This window comes from Phycodurus eques, chromosome 4 (genome assembly GCF_024500275.1).
Source record: "Phycodurus eques isolate BA_2022a chromosome 4, UOR_Pequ_1.1, whole genome shotgun sequence".
Taxonomy (NCBI): Eukaryota; Metazoa; Chordata; class Actinopteri; order Syngnathiformes; family Syngnathidae; genus Phycodurus; species Phycodurus eques.
Window position 1 is genome coordinate 25,857,947 of NC_084528.1, and position 17,818 is coordinate 25,875,764.

General features: G+C 41.1%; 1 protein-coding gene across 3 annotated transcripts in view; it reads left to right on the forward strand.

The window, feature by feature from the left end:
• Positions 1-17,818, forward strand: part of gabbr1a (gamma-aminobutyric acid (GABA) B receptor, 1a) — a 74,677-nt gene that overhangs the window by 32,495 nt on the left and 24,364 nt on the right. For all 3 annotated transcript variants that reach the window (XM_061674827.1, XM_061674830.1, XM_061674829.1), the window contains exons 8-14: positions 1,263-1,397; positions 5,917-6,087; positions 7,419-7,520; positions 9,442-9,507; positions 10,240-10,431; positions 16,047-16,292; positions 17,016-17,079. In XM_061674827.1, coding sequence (XP_061530811.1) covers positions 1,263-1,397; positions 5,917-6,087; positions 7,419-7,520; positions 9,442-9,507; positions 10,240-10,431; positions 16,047-16,292; positions 17,016-17,079 — 976 coding nt within the window. The remainder of the gene's footprint in view (positions 1-1,262; positions 1,398-5,916; positions 6,088-7,418; positions 7,521-9,441; positions 9,508-10,239; positions 10,432-16,046; positions 16,293-17,015; positions 17,080-17,818) is intronic.

The following is a 17,818-nucleotide window of genomic DNA, read 5'->3' on the forward strand; positions in this document are numbered from 1 at the left end:
AGGCTTTGGCGCTATGGTTGTGGCATCTTAGGTTGTTACATAAATACACAAATAGTTTTTTTATTTTTTTCAAAAAATAGTTTAGATCAATAGATCCACAAAAAACATGAATACAGGGAACCCCTGTTTATCACACGGTATACAGTTCAGACCAATCCGCAATATGTTCAAATGCACATTATAGAGACCATATTAAAAAAAACTGTTTTACTCCTCCCACACACTTTAAACAAATTTTAACCTTTCAAAACACACTTTTTAAAGTATTGCTTAGCACCTATTCTCACTTTCGTTTGCATTTTTTTATGAGGCAAAGCGTTCGTGCTTCAAACTGTTTGTCAATCACAGTTGAATTAAAAATGACACATCAAACAAAAGATAATTAAACATTCATTCATCAACCATTCCGCTTATCCTCACTAGGGTGGAGCCTATCCCAGCAATCTTCGGGCAAGAGGTCGCCAAATGGTCGCCAGCCAATCGCAGGGCACATAGAAACAAGAAGAAGAAGAAGAATCACCTTTTATTGTCATGAACATGCACATGAAATTTGTTCTCTGCATTTAACCCATCACAGTGAACATATACACATATTAGTGGAACACACTGGAGCAGGGGGAAGCTGAAGGGCCCGGGGAGCATTTCAGGGTATTAGTGTCTTGCTCAAGGACACCACAGCTGTGAGTCTGGGGGTTGTTGGCGGACGGTCCAGTTGGGGTCTTGAACCCAGGTCCCCCACAGTGGCAGGCGATGATCTTAACCACTGGACCACGGCTGCGAAACAACCCTTCGCACTCACATTCACACCTACGGGCAATTTAGAGTATTCAATTAACCTACCCTGCATGTCTTTGGGATGCGGGAGGAAACCAGAGTACCCGGAGAAAACCCACACAGGCACAGGGAGAACACGCAAACTCCAAACAGGCGGGGCCGGGTTTTGAACCCCGGTCCCCAGACCTGTGAGGCAGATGTGCTAACCAGTCGTCAACCGTTCCGCCGAATGTACAACCAAACTACATAATTTCATCTGACGAAAGTGAGACCGTAATTCTAACATATAATGTGAAATGCCATAGACAGACTAACGGTAACTAACATAGACGTTACTAATTCTAAACCTTCCAAACAAACAGAGCAGCAACATACAATCAAAGCATACAACAAATGCTCACAGTCATATATTCTCTCTGCTCTGTGGGAGCAATAACTATAACTGGAGATTAGTTTTCTCTTTTTGATTATTGTTGCAATGTTTCCAGTGTGACCCGGGCGAGTCCACTAAGCTGCTGTACGACCTGCTGTACACGGAGCCCATCAAGATCGTGCTAATGCCCGGCTGCAGCGGCGTCTCCACAATCGTGGCCGAGGCAGCTCGCATGTGGAACCTCATTGTGGTGAGTATGCTGGTCATCGGAAATAAAATGGAATTGAACTGTGGCTATAGAGCAGAGGGGAGTGGGTTGGGAGGAAGTCACATACAGTATGTGCAAGTCGTAAGAAGGTCTTCAATTTTCAGTTAAGTCACAAGTGACTATGACCCCCTTTGTCATTGGGAAAATGTAGATTTTTCACACTGGAAAGTCTCCTGTCATCTAATCAACCCGTGTTACAATTGACTAATAAAGGCCACTGAGCAGAACTTAAATATTTTCAAAGAATATTGATTGACAACTGCTGACTTGAAGTGAAAACAACGACCAGCACTTGCTGTGTTTTGGGTTGCACTGCCATAAATACCCCCAAAAGGTTTTGTTTTTTTCCCACGTCCACCAAATTTAATGGATGTCGTAAATAGATGATTGCAAGACTGCCTGGTGGCGTCGTTGCCATTTCTAAAGGGACTGACTGGGAACCAAACTTCAAAGACATTTTCTCACTTGCATGTATAAAATGTTTGGTCAGGTTGTCTTTGAGGGATTTAGCAAAACATAATGAGCTAACGTCAGCTCTACTGTATTTTGAAATTATGGCCGGCGTGCCATCTCCCTTCCAAGAAAATTCATCTCACTCTTCTTTTTGACTGACACTTCACACATTTAAACTATGGCGGTGGAGAAGAAGGCTCTAATCCTGATACAAGCCATTTCCCCTGTTTTCAAATGTAGGGCTGGGTATTTTTAAGAACCTCATTATTCAATTTGATCTTGATTCTCTGAGTTGCGATTCAATTTGAGTTTGATTCTTTCGGCTGTGATTTGATTCGATTCAACATTGATTGAAATGCTTTGATGGTGATTTCAGAAAGAAGTAGAAATAAAAAAAATAGAGTACTTTTTGACATTTTGTAAAGATTTATTTTCATACAGTGAACATACTGTATGTGGTATGTTACAAAAGAGTAAGATCTTACCTTTGTCTATTTCCTGCGCAGGAATCCAACTTGATCCTAAACGCCCTATTTAAAAGTTCAAGGCACTGGCTAGATGCCACTTCAGCTTGCTTTGGTCTCAATTTTGTTGTTGCTTGGTCGAGTGCGTTCCCCACTGGCCAGGAGGTGAATCGATTAAGAGAATTTGCTGAATCAATATTGAATTGGAGGGTAAGTTTTGCGATGCATCGATTAATCGATATTTTTACCTACTCCTCCTCAAATGACAACGAAGGGTTTGTTTACTAGTGGTGCCCTCGAAGAAGCTTGGGCTTTTTCCACCCGGAAATACTTGAGCCACCAGGGTGACATGTCCTATTGAGTGTAAAACGAACTGTAGATGGGGTCGATTTGGGGAAATGTTCAGTACACAAAGTTGTCTAACTCAAATACCGTGGCTGTTAATTGATTTTGAAGACACCGACACTTGAATGAGACAGCGTCACAAAAGACCCTGACAAGGACATAATAGCGCAAGACAAAGCGTATTGTCCCATCTCACGTACTGCTTGCTTGACAACATGTTTTTTTTTTTTCTGGGTTTGGCACCAACTTCTGCTTCACATTCTCTATGTGTCGTCCCGCCTCTAACTCAGCTCGCCATTAGCTTTGTCTGATTGTCTTCGATGTTTCTGACGTTAGTCACAAAGAACAATGGGTTCTACTGGTTGGCATCTGCATCTCTTGTCCTTCAAGGAGATGGCCTCTGCGATTCTCAGCTTTCTTCCTACAGGCTGGGGTGGGAAATAAAGAAGTACAAATACTTTGTTACTGTACTGTACATTTTTCAGGCATCTGTACTTCAGTTGAGTACTTATTTTTCCGATGACTTTTTACTTGTACTCCGTACAGATGTCTGTAAAACTAATTCAGTTGCGTTGTCTGCCTCCATTTTCTAAAAAGAAAAGATCAGTGCAGTGGTGGGTAGTAACCAAGTATATGTACAGAGTATTTATTTCTCTGATTTTTTTACTTATACTTTTAAAAACACATTTCTGTAGTGTCTCCTCCTTAATTTGTCAAAATAAGCTTGTTACTTTTTTGATGACACAACATAGAAAAGATATCTATTTTTAGAGAAAGGTTACCTCAACCAGCGTTGAGATCTTGATTGATTGAGATCTTGGGGTTTTGTAAGGCAGAAAAAAACAGCGACATGGAGGAATGAGAACCAGAGAGCATTAACAAAGATGATGCAAGGTCTTATTGAAGATAATTGTTTGATGTTTTCGACTCCAAGAATTATTTGTGGTGAATTGTGTTGTGTCTTGTTCTAGCCCAAAAACCACCAGCTTCTGGTGTTCAAATATTCATCCATCCATTTTCTGAGCCGCTTCTCCTCACTAGGGCGTTCTGGAGTCTATCCCAGCTATCATCGGGCAGGAGGCGGGGTACACCCTGAATTGGTTGCCAGCCAATCGCAGGGCACATACAAACAAACAACCATTCCCACTCACATTCACACCTACGGGCAATTTAGAGTCTCCAATTCATTCATGTTTTTTGGGATGTGGGAGGAAACCGGAGTGCCCGGAGAAAACCCACGCAGGCACGGGGAGAACATGCAAACTCCACACAGGCGGGGCCGGGATTGAACCCCGGTCCTCAGAACTGTGAGCCTGACGCTCTAACCAGTCGTCCACCGTGCCGCCTGTTCAAATATTCTCCATCGAATTTGAAAAAAAACACATACAGGTAAAGGTGTACCTTTTAGTCATCCTAAGCTAATTTAGATACATACTACATACTTCCTGAGCCGACAGGCAGTATCTGTACTTCGACTTAATTACAGCGTGAGTACTTTTGCCATTTCTGCCTGCAGAGCTTCTTTGTATCACAGCAAAAAGGCAAAGAAAAACCGCTGGTTCCTGGATCTAAAAGAGGATATTAATCAGCTCCTCTTTTCATTCTGTTAATGTGATCTTGTGTATCCATTTCTAAAAGCACCGTTGCGCAATGATCGCTGCTCGAGGGCTGAAGGAGACCCAACAAGTCGGAATTAAGATACATTGTTTGAAGTTTCTTTGGGGGAAAGTGGGAGCCTACACACCATAGCTGCAGCTTAAGTCTAAATCTTCTTTTGGGGCATGCTTCAGGCGGCACAGTGAATGACTGGTTAGCACAATTGCAGTTCAGAGGTCGTGGGTTTAAATCCAGGCTCCTGCCTTCCAGTGTGGAGTTTGCATGTTCTCCCTGTGCCTGAGTGCGGTTTTCTGCGGGTACTCTGGTTTCCTCCCACATTCCCAAAACATGCATGGTAGGTTAATTGAATACTCTAATCCAGGGGTGTCAAACTCTTTTTCTGTTTTGGGCCGCATTGTAGTTATGATTTCCCTCAGGGGCCGTTAGAACAGTGATACCATATAAATGTTTAATCATCACAAAAACATTCTTACCATTATACAACAAATTGAGGGATAACTAGTTTTGAAATCCGAAGACAAGGCTAACAGTTTGTTCAAGTATTGTTTAAGTTACTGTAGAAGAAGGGTTTGGTAACAGAACAATGCAATATCTCAACATTATTGTTTATTATTATGACAATTTGGAATTTGGGTACAGATTTTAGCAAAAATCACGGAAGTTGACGAGCATGATTTGCTTTCGTGGGCCACATAAAATTATGTGGAGGGGCGCATCTGGCCCCCGGGCCTTGAGTTTGACCCCTATGCTCTAATCTGTCTGTAGGTGTGAATTTGACTGCGGATGGTTGTTTGTCTATATGTGGCCTGCAATTGGCTAGCTACCAGTTCAGGATGTACCCCGCCATCTGTCCCAAAGTCAGCTGGGATAGGCTACCGCGCACCTATACATATATATGTATACATACATACATACAATACTGTGTGTGTGTGTGTGTGCGTGTGTATATATATATATATATATATATATATATATATATTGGCCAGTCAGACTACAGTCAACCAAGATGTGTCAAATTGTGGAATATTTCAGCATGTGTCATCTGGATAAACATTCTAATGGATCAAAATCATACCTGATGAAAAACTCGAAATCATATCTGACTGAAAACATATATGATCAAAATCGTGCAACCAAAATAATACTGGATCAAAATTGTACCGGACCAACATTGTAATGGATTAAAAATAATATAACGAATAAACCCACTGCAATGAAATCAGACCGTCCTCTGCAGATGTCTGAGCTCTTTTAGTTGTCGTCTTTTAAATTTCTGTACTTGCGCCTCCAAATAGTCTGAGAGCATCTTTGTCCAAATTACCCATCACTTCTGTCACATGAACGACATCATCTACCTGCTGCATGCTCAGGAATGTGTAATTGCTGTTATTGTGAAAAGTGCACATTGTTCGATTTATCTGACATCCATCACCGATGTGGGAGAGAATGTCTGTAATAGTTCCCTAAATGCCACCTTTCTCATTTTAAGGAGATCTGTCGAAGGTTTTTCCTTCCACTTGTCATTGTGAGACAAATTATTTGAAGAATTAGTCGTTTGGCATTTAGCGGCGCCACGCCTTGCAGACCTTTCCAAAGTTTCCATCCTGTGTTCTTCTCCGCAGCTCTCGTATGGCTCCAGCTCGCCGGCCCTGTCCAACCGCCAGCGTTTCCCCACCTTCTTCCGCACACACCCGTCGGCCACGCTGCACAACCCTACCCGGGTGCAGCTCTTCCAGAAGTGGAAGTGGACCCGCATCGCCACCATCCAGCAGACCACTGAAGTCTTCACCTCGGTCAGTGCCTTGCATCTGTCCATCCAGCATGAGTCTGACAGACATATCCTATACCCTCACAAGTTGAACAATTAACTTTTGTTAATTAAAAAATAATGCAACGAGATACCTCTAACTTTTTTACCATCAAAGGTTATTTGCATTCGAATAACTAACCTTAAGCCTTAAACCTAGCCCTACCCCCTAGGTTTGGAGGTGATGACTATTGCTCTAACCCTTTTGATAGCACATTTTTCTAACCCTAACTCTTCCCGTGGGGTTTATCAACCCTAGAGTTTATTCCTAACCCTAAACCCCTAATCCTAACCCTTTCTTGGCAGTTTTCATCCTTATATTTCAACCCTAAACCCTAAGCCTTCCCCTGGTGGTTGTCCTCCTTATATTCCTAACCCTCCAACCAGAACCTGCTAATCCTAACCCATCCTGTGGTGGATATAGTTCCCAAACTCTTAACCATAACCCCTAACTCAAACTTCAAAACACTTAACCCTAATAACCCCTGATCTTTCCCCGTGGTGGATGTCATCCCTATAGTCCTAATCCATAATCCGCAATAGTAGATACTCGTTCCAACCCTCTATCTATGTTTTTAGTTGCTAGATGAACTAATGCCAAACCACTAAGTCCGTCTTGTTCTGGTTTTGGAATCTTGTTTGACTTGTGGTCAAATTCCATTCATGTTCCTCTTTGGGTTTTTTCTTTTTTTTTTAACAGCAGCTCTCTCTAAATCTGGAAATTACTTTTTGATCAATTTCGTTGTGGAAGTTGTAGGGCTTTTTAGGTTACAAGCTAAGGTTACTGGTCGTACTCAGATCCCATGACTGTATTTAAAAGAAGCGTTTTTATTTAATGCAATCACTTAATTCAATGCAGAAAATAAAGAGCAGGCAACCAAGCAGTAGTGTTAAGCCCAAAATGGTTGCTTGATTTTGTTTATGTTTTAATCACTTTCTTCGTTTGGTCACATTGATGTTGTTTCCTTCAGACTGGATCGTTTTAATTAGCCGTGGGGCATTTTCTTGGTGTTTGTTTACCGCAGCCGGCGTGTTGCTCTTTCCAGCAATTGCTCACGGTGATTATCGGACTCCTTTTCAACATATTTGTCGGAATATTGGTGACGAAAGCGCATCGATTGTGCCGAGCATCCCTCCCAGATGCGGCGGTCAATACGGAGACGTTTAATGTGCACCGCCGTAATGGAGGTTAATGAGCCGCTCTTTTCACCACTAGCGGCTTTTAATTTTTTATTCCATTTCCAGACGTGTTCTTTTGTGCTTGCTCCCCCTTTTGTGCTTGCTCCCCCTCCGTCTATGTGTCTGTCTGTCCGTCAGACTCTGGATGATTTGGAGCAGCGAGTCAAGGAGGCCGGCATCGAGATCAGCGTTCGGCAGAGCTTCCTCACCGACCCGGCTGTGGCTGTCAAAAACCTGAAGGTGCTTTGATTAAAAATTCACCTCAGCTGTCAAAGACCTCCCCTCTCTCAACACCCACCCCGTCAACACCCCAGCCCCCTGCCCCTCCAGCATCCCCTCTTCCAGACACTCTCACATCATAGCTGCAAATATCATTAGCATGGACGCCAGTTGGCAGAAATTAATGCAGAGTGTTAATGAGATACTCCTGAGCTTCTGGAGCTGTCAAGGTCAAAGGCTCGTATTTGCTCTACGTAGTTGTTTCACATTCATTTCTCACATATTTTCGTCAGTTCGATGTAGTGGCAAGACTGACCTGGCACAGGCACCCCATGGCATCAAGACTCACAAAAATACAACAAGGTAGGCTAGGCTAGCTTTTAGGAATGGTTAAGAAAAGGGAGTTGTTCCCCGGCCGAAACTGCAAGTCAAATGTAACCTGGCGTAATACCTGGACTGACTTGCGAGAGGCAACAATGTGCCACAGGACATCTGGATTGACGAAAAATACAAATAGAAGAGGAAGCTCTGGTAGTTTTAGGAGTGATTAAGAAGCTAGCGGTTGAATCTTGTCCGCTGAATCAGAAGTATGTCTCGATTAAACATAACCTGACGTAGTTCATACGGGAGGCAGCAATACGCCACAGGGCATTCAGCTTCAGGAAATTATAAAGGAGAAGAAGCTAGGTTAGCTCTTAAGAGTGGTTAAGTGAATGGACTTGTCTGCTGAGCTTGAAATATGGCGCAATCAAATGCAAACTGGTGTAGTACCGGGATTGACCAGCGAAAGCCAGCAATGCGCCCCTAGGCCTCCAGACAACCAAAAAAAGCTAGGCTATTTAATAAAATAATAGAATACATGTACATTTAACTTTAGTTGATGTAATAATTCTGTAATTTATTTGTTTTCAATAATAAAATACAAAAAAATATATAATTTACATATACTCCACATTTTTAAATTAAATGAGTTTTATTTAATGTAAAAAAACATATAACTTATTTTTCTTTCTTTTTTTTAAATTATTGACTCTAAATAATAAAACAAACAAATGTATAAAATAACCAATTTTAAATATGCTGCCAATTTAACATTTCTTAATTAAATAATTGGTCAATTTATGATTGTAATAATTAAACACAACAATTATTAGTCAAATAAGAAATTAGTAAAATATACAATTTCACATATACCTTCAACTTTTTATTGACATGATTGCTTCATGTGGCGTCACGGTGGACGACTGGTTAGAGCGTCTGCCTCACAGTTCTGAGGACCGGGGTTCAATCCCCGGCCCCGCCTGTGTGGAGTTTGCATGATCTGCCCGTGCCTGTGTGGGTTTTCTCCAGGCACTCCGGTTTCATCCCACATCCCAAAAACATGCGTGGTAGGTTAATTGAAGACTCTAAATAGCCCGTATTGCCCTGCGATTGGCTGGCAACCAGTTCAGGGTGTATCCCGCCTCCTGCCCGATGATAGCTGGGATAGGCTCCAGCGCTCTCGCGACCCTTGTGAGGATAAGTGGCTCAGATCTGAGCCACTTATCCTCACTAGGGGGCTGCTTATCCTCACGCGGGCTGCTGGAGCCTATCCCAGATATCTTCGGGCGGGAGGCAGGATACACCCTGAACCGGTCGTTATTGTAACTAATGAAATTTTAAAAATGTTTTACATATACTTCACATTTAACATTTCTTTATTAATAAAAAAATACATATACTTCACATTTAACATTTATTTATTATATCATGTTAATTGATTTATTATTGATAATGAAATACAAAAGTAGTAATATAAATGAATTTTATTTCATTAAAATAAAGAATTAAATGTGGCCCTTGAAAAAGGCACTAAATGATCCTTAAACCAAAAGTAACAACACTCTTTTTTTATTTAAATTTTTTTGCTGTTGATCAAACGGGCTTTCTGTCTTATTCTCAGCGTCAGGACGCCAGGATAATTGTGGGTCTCTTTTACGAGACCGAAGCCAGGAAGGTGTTTTGTGAGGTAAGTGCCTGTTTTTTCTCTGCTCAATTAATCCCAATAGGCCGAAAACCCCTCGACTTTGCTGGTCTCCTGGTAATGAGGCGTTTGAATGCCACGAACAAGGTGACGCTTTTACCATATCCTCATGCTTATTCAGGGCTAATGGAACAGTTCACAAACAATGTTTACATCATAAGAGGACAAAACAATGCACATTTTTAATTGAAATACATCATACTCACCAAAGATGTTGTTTATTAAATGTATTAATGTGTGCATATTGTTTTGCTGGTCGAAGTTGGCTGTAACTAGTTTTGCTCTGACCAACCAACCAGAGGATGGAAAAATGCTGATGTCATCAAGGGCCAGTTTGCTGGCCCTGTGAGGATGAATTTGAAATCTTATTGTCCCATTGCTAATGTAGTTGAAGTTAGATAGGTCAACACTACTGATTGTAAGGCCCTGGGCAGATTAGAGTGACAGACACACACCTCAGAGAGGGTGAAATCTGAATGGAACATAAATGTCATATAGACCTACATGTACTGGATACAGTGCAGTCAAGAGGAACATTAACAAATAAACGAAATATATTGTTGGGAATATATTAACACAATTTTCTAGAACAAATATTGGAATTTAAATGTTAAATGTACAGGTATATGCCAGTGCTTTGGGCCTTCAGAGAAGGCCTTGCTCGCCTTGACCACTGATGGACCCTGACCATCCTTCCTCCCGCACTGCCCCCTGCAGGTGTTCAAGGAGAAGCTCTACGGGAAGAAGTACGTGTGGTTCCTGATCGGCTGGTACGCCGACAACTGGTTCAAGATCAAGGACCCGGCAATCAACTGCACCGTGGAGAACATGACGGAGGCCGTGGAGGGTCACGTCACCACCGAGATCGTCATGCTCAACCCCGAGACTGTCCGGGGCGTCTCCAACATGGTAGGCGAAAAACAAACACGATTTTGGTTACCTTACCTTACCTTGTTGTTTTTGCACTGCAAAATCATCTTAATAAACAAGGGAAAAAAAGTGATGACACGAGGAATATATTATTTAATTTAAAGAAAATTATCAGCTAATAGAACACTAGTACTAGATTATTCATACTACCTACAGCTGTAGAACTATGGTGTTTCTTTTTAAACTTCTTGAAAACCTTGAATAAAATCTAATTAACAAATTATAATATAGGCGGCACGGTGTGTGACTGGTTAGCACATCTGCCTCACAGTTCTGAGGACCGGTGTTCAAATCCCGGCCCCGCCTGTGTGGAGTTTGCATGTTCACCCCGTGCCTGCGTGGGTTTTATCCGGGCACTCCTGTTTCCTCCCACATCCCAAAAACATGTGTGGTATGTTGACTGAAGACTCTAAATTGCCCGTAGGTGTGAATGTGTGCGATAATGGTTATTTGTTTATATGTGCCCTGCGATTGGCTGGTGACCAGTTGAGGGTGTACCCTGCCTCTCGCCCGAAGATAGCTGGGATAGGCTCCAGCACGCCCTCGACCCTTGTGTGGATAAAGCGGTACGGAAAATGGATGGATGGAAATGATAATATATAGATTTTTACAGAAAATAAATCTTGAAGCAACTGAAATGCTTTTACATAAAACTGCCTGGTAATAACAAATATTTAAACAAAAGCATATTTTGCCTTGATTTGAGATATTTCACCTGAGGCTGTGGCCATATGGTGGTGGGGATGACCCAGGACACGCTGGAGAGACTATGTCTCTCGGCTGGCCTGTGAACGCCTCGGGATCCCACCCGGAAGAGCTGGATGAAGTGGCTGGGGAGAGGAAAGTCTGGCCATCCCTGCTAAAGCTACTGCCCCCGCGACCCGACCGAAGCGGTAGAAAATGGATGGATGGATGGATGGATGGATGTAGGGAAGCTGTTGAGCTGGAGCCTATCCCATCTGACTTGGGGTGAGAGTCAGACACCTTGGACTGCTTGCCATCCAATGGCAGGTCACCCTTTAACATATCAGTATACAGTACATCAGTATGTAGTACGGCTACATAATGAAAAAATACTCCCAATTCGGACAGTCTGCTCGCCAAAGTCCATTATCACCTCTATGTTATTTTATACGGTGATAAGCACCACGCTATTATTGCTGCGCTATTAATGCTGTGCAGTTTATTAAGGTTGTAGCCAGTTCCGTCCCCGGGAAGAACCGCCACTTTAATTGGATGGTTTGTCGTAAAATGTATGACATTATCATTGTTATTACGACACTTGGCAGAATTTTAATGACTTGACTCTGACTTTGTCCTCCAGTAACTGTTTGGATGATTTGTGACATTTAAGGCGGCCAAACAAGTGCAGAGATTGCAGGAGACGATTGCTATTTAGCATTAGCGGTTGGTGCCGCTAGCTATTAGTCTTGAGACTGCTCAGAAGATAAGATCTAATTCAAATGATAAATGTCACATTTTTACATCTGCCTGCTAAGTGGTTTGCCAGGTCACATCAGTTTTAAGTGTTGTTAGGCATTAGCTTCCTCGGAAAAAAAGAGTTGATTCAAATGAAAAATATTAACTTCTTACTTGTTGGTTCGCTAAATACCATTGGCCGTCAGGGCCGCTAACTATTAAGTAATATTTAAATAAGTAATAAGTAGATCATAATAAATTTAATTTCTACATAGCGGTTTGATTACTAACATTACCTCTCGGTGCTGCTCACTATTAGCTTTGTTTTCCTCGAAAATAAGATGAATAATCTCATATTATTAAATCTGTATGGGAAGGGGTGTGCAAGGTAACAGCTTTAACTACTGCTTCTTACCAGCCTTGTGTTTTCTTGGAAAATGAGACTTATTTTAGATGAAACAGTAAGTACCTCATTGTTACATTTGCGTGTGACGTGGTTTGCCAGCTAGCTTCAAGTGTTGCTAGCTCACCTTTGTTGGAAAATAGATTTAATTCAGATGATAAACATTGCATTTTTACTTCATGGTTTACTCATGATCAATAGTTATATGCACTGCTAGCTATTAGACTTCACTTTTATGTGAACATAAGACTATAGATTAAACTGTAAATATCACATTTTTAAATGGTGGTTTGCCAACTAGCATTAACGGTAAGTGCTGCTAGCTATTAGCCTCTTGTTTCCACAAAAACTAAGACTTGATTTAGATGATAAATACCATCTGCGGGCAATGTGGTTTGGCAGCTGACATTAGCTTTAAGTACTGCCAGTTATCCCTGTATTTTGTCAGAAAAAAATGACTTCATATGATATTTCAAATGATAAATATCACATTTTTACTTGGTGGTTTGCTAACAAACATTTGCTATCAGGCCGCTAACTCTTAGCCTCATATTTCCACAGAAAATAATACTTAATAAAGAAGATAAATATAATTTTTACATAGTGATTTGCTAACATTATTATCCTTGTGCGTTCTCAGAAAATGAGACTTATTTAAAGATTATAAATCCATTTTTTACTCTGTATATTTGCACCGTTGGCAATAGTTTAGCTGTTCGCTCCCCAATGTGAAATTTATTCAAGTAATTCATTGTCATGTAAAAGTATTTGCTTGCACAGATGCTGCGCCCCAGCATATAACCACCGATAAATATTCTGAGCTGATTTAGTCAACAATATGTTGACTAAATCTCCCCAACAGAAGGAGGATTTTTCCTCGTGTGAAAAAAAATAAAAAATACGCTCGTCTTTCCATTTTTTTTTTTTTTTTTTTGGTCAGCGTTTTCCTGTTACTCATTTCAGCATTGGTGTGGTCTTAAGCCTCTTAACTGGGATGACCATATTTTGCTTTTCTAAAACGAAGATGCCCTCCACAAATGTGCCACCCTTTGGACACCTTTGTTGTCACAAAATGTACACAAACAAACTGCTGTAAAATCATCATTTATTCATATTTTGTTCTGTTTTTTGGCTTGAATTCTTTAATAAACTTAAGCTCTGATCAAAATGATCAAATATTCAATAATTTTCAGGCTTTTAACCCTTTAAATGCCAGGTTAATAATTGTACTTGTTTGTCATTTATTAATCCTCGGGCAGTTCAATTTAACTATTCTTTCAGCTTGTTTGTGGACAGAAATGGTGATAGAAATCTGTAATTTGTTATGGGTTTTTTTTCTGCTTTTCCAGCATTAAATGCTTAATTTACATCAGTTCTTGCCATTTGTCTAAACGATCAATTTTTTCTAACCAAACCTTTTTTCTAATCTAATCTTGCTCGTGTTACCAAAAACTGCACTGTTCAAATTGGTATTATACCTTATATCCCTACAATATAACGCTGTACACCAACTTCAACACAGAACCACCCCAAAATCACCCCAACAACAACAAAACGCAATTTTATTACATTGTTATTTATTAAAAAGGTATCCTTTACTGGTTTACAAACGCAAACGACTGTGGTTACGACATCTTCCTAAATACCGTTTTAAAGGTGTTAAAGCCATGAGGGATGCAATAAATGAAACGATAAAATGATTAAGCAGTTTAATTGGTGGAAATAATCTGCATACATTTACCTTTGTGGCTGACCAGTTCCTTCTGCACCAAAGCATTATGGCGATCCGTTTTTAACAAAACATGCTTACTCACATGTATCTAACCTAACTATTTTCACTCGTTATTGTCTCAAAAAACATCCAGACTTTCAATCTTGAGGTGACATAATGCCACACAGCTCCCGCAGAGTGAGTGTAGTGGTGGAGTTTTACAATCCTTTTAAGACAGTTGAGTGTTCAAGAAAGTTAATAGATTTGTTCTCGAGCTATTTTCACCACTTTAATTTGGTTAATAATGCATAAAAATAACAGACTACATAAGGACAGACCATAAGCATCAATTGTGGGAAAATGTGAAATTCACCGTATTTGGACATATGAGGTTTGTGCCCAACATCGACGATCTGGAAAATAATGTATTTTTTGTGTTTTTGTTTTGTTTTGTATGATGGTTTTAAAGCTTCAAGTCTTCCCTTTTCTGACTGCTGCTCTGTTGACTTTTATTCTTCTTGTTTACCCGACTCGCCTTTGCACTTTTTCCCCCTCACAGCTGTTGTTTGTATTAAAAAGCGCACCTGCCGCTACCTGCTGCTTAACCGCCGATGCACTCCTCCACGGGGTGTCCCAGATAGACGCGTTCGCACAATCACTCTACTTCCAGTTCAATTTGCAAGTTTGAAATTGGCATATTTCTTGGCCGATGTGCCAAGCACTGGAGGCGGTGGGATGGCACGTCACGTTTAAATGCCAAGGTGGAATCTTTTAATGAATTGGACTTGTCAGAGAGCCGAATTGCGAAGTGCGTGGGCCTCGCGGGGAATCCTCAGGGACATCTTGATGATTGCGAGCAATAATCTGCCGTCACACATGAGCGCTCGCAGATTATCTTAATTGCTTGTTGCCGAGAGGACGGAGTTTGACAAATCACCCGGGGCTCATTTACGCCCCAAAACAGGTGGTGAGGTGGATGGAATTCTATCAGACTTAATGCGGTATTGTGTTCACCATTACATCTCAGGTCCGCATTAAAGTGAGACTTTGTGGGCAAATGTTGATTGATTGACACATATTACTCTCGTAGTGGCTCCTATTTTTCTTCTTGGGGCAATATTTTGCACTCTTCTGCTCCTGAGCCACTGCATGCAGAAAGGTGAACATTTGGCAGAACGTGCATCCTTGCGCCATTGGCTGTGCTATTACCATATTAAAAAGAACTGGCCATATGGCGGCGTTATTATTAAATCCCGTGACCTTAGTCAAATCAAGCTTGATGCATGCTAAAAAACCTAAATGGTGAAAAATGTAAATGCTTCTGCTCCTGAACTACTGCATGCAGAAACGTGAAAATTTGGCACAACATGCACCCGCGTGGCATTGGCTGTCCTATTACTTTTCAAAGCAATGGACCACATGGTGGCATTGCAATTAGGCACCAAATTGACCTGAGCCAAGGCAAGTTATGAGGCAAGTTCACTGAATCAAAAACTCTAAATTAAATTCTTGCACATTTGAAATATCTGCTGCTGAACCAATACATGCATAAATGTGAAAATGTACAATGTACAATCAATTAAAAATCAAAAGAGGTGATAAACTGTCAAGCAGAAATGTTGCTAATTCCACGTTGCTTCTTATTTCTCTTAGCTGCGTGAGGTCCCTTCGCTCGGCTTCTGTTTGCTAGTCTTAAGCCCAGTTGTTGGCAAAAGAGGGCTGGGTATTCTTGAATTTTATGGAGGTGCATATTCTGCCAGTCTTTCAGCAAATCTCCTGAAGCCCAAGTTAACAGGTCAGCGCAAGGTTGTGGGGGTGTACCGGTGACCGGCTATCCGTGTGCCCACGGGAACATGAAAATATTGCGAAATGTGCATCCTTGCAGCATTGGGTGAGCTATTAGCTTTCTAAATAATCAGCCATATGGTGGCGCTGTTATTCGGCCCCAAATTTCTCGAAAACCCGCACTCTAACTTAAATGATGGCACATTTAAATGCTTCAAAACAGCGGTTTTCCTCATCTAATTCCATTTTCTTTTTTCATTTCCCCCCCTCAATCAGACATCCCAGGAGTTTTTGGCTGCCTTGATGTCCCGCCTGGGCGGCATGAATCCCGAGGAGACGGGTGGCTTCCAGGAGGCCCCGCTGGCCTATGACGCCATCTGGGCCCTGGCGCTGGCCCTCAATAAGACGGTGGCGCCACTCAAAGCCAAGGGGCGGCGGCTGGAGGACTTCAACTACAACAACAAAGACATCACGTCCGAGATTTACCGCGCACTCAACACCAGCTCTTTCGAGGGCGTTTCAGTAAGTCTGATCATGGGTTGCAAAATTCTGGAAGTTTTCAAAGTTGGAAATTTTCCTTGGGAATTATGGAAATAAATCATGAATTTACTAAATTGAAGTTTTCCTCTTAGTAGAGAACCTAAATATAGTTAGGGAACTATATTTGAGCATAATCCTGATTTAAACAACCAGATTTCATGCAATTACAGTGGAACCTTAATTTACGACGGTCCCAACCTCCTAGTTTGTCAAGTTGAGTTGGCACATGGTCAATTTATTTATTTATTTTTTTTGCATTGTATTGCAAGCCAAAATGTGAAGCTCAAGGAGACGCATAACATATGCTGTCATATGGAGTGGAGTGAAAAACATTTTTGCAATTAGGTTCCTGGAATGCTCTCGCATGGAGGCAAGGAGAGCTATTTATTTTGCACCGATGTCTGCTTATGAGAAAACAAAGTGTTTATATGTATGCTTGAATATGATACCTTGCCAACAAAGTATTTTAAGTCTCATAAACTCACATAATTCCCATTGAAAGTTTCTCATTTGGAATATTTCCAAAATTTCCCAGCATAACTACCCATGGAAAACTTACTGGAACCTTTCCAGAAAGTTACGGAAAATTTTTCACCCCTTTGCAACCCTAGTTTGAACATGGCGTTAGCTAACGTAGAAGCTAACCAAAACGCGATCCAATCTAGGAGGTTTGGTATTGTCCTTAAACGTGTCCTTTTGTTTTAGGGCCAGGTGGTGTTTGATGCTCAGGGTTCCAGGATGGCCATGACCCTCATTGAGCAGCTACAAGGTACAATGTCAATTTTAAATGAAAACTAGAGAATGCAATTTGTGTAGAAATTGTCTTTGAATGCTGAAAAGCTGAACTGAAATCCTGTGGAATTAATTGAATTGTTGAAATGAGAGACTTGAAGTTGGAACAGTTTGGATCAGTTCAAAAATGTGGAAATATGTAAAATATCTCTTCATTTGTGAATTTTTGTGGAAATTTGGGCATCTGGCAAATGTCATAAACAGTCCCCAAGATGTCTTGATTTAGCTGAACATTTCAGAATCAGAATCAAAATCATTTTTATTTGCCAAGTATGTCCAAAAAACACACAAGGAATTTGTCTCCGGTAGTTGGAGCCACTCTAGTACGACAACAGACAGTCAATTGACAGAGAACACTTTTGAGACAGAAAGACATTGACAAAAACAGTCACTGAGTAATAAAGGGTTGCTAGTTATCTGGTATTGCCGGTACATTTTTTAAAGTTTTTTTTTGTTTTTTGACAATTGTGCAAAAAGATGCAGAGTCCTCTAGTACTTGACTAATGACTAATATTGCAATAGTCCGGTGCAATGACCATTGTGCAAAGGGCGCCGAGACTTCAAGGAGTGTATGCAGTTTAAAGTGACGAATAGTGTGATAATCTGGGACAATGTTGATTGTGCAAATGTTGCAGATACTCCTCAATCAGTGTGCAAATGGAGCAGATGCTACTCTGGCATGAGTGGCCAGTATTGGTCAACAACAGATATGCAAA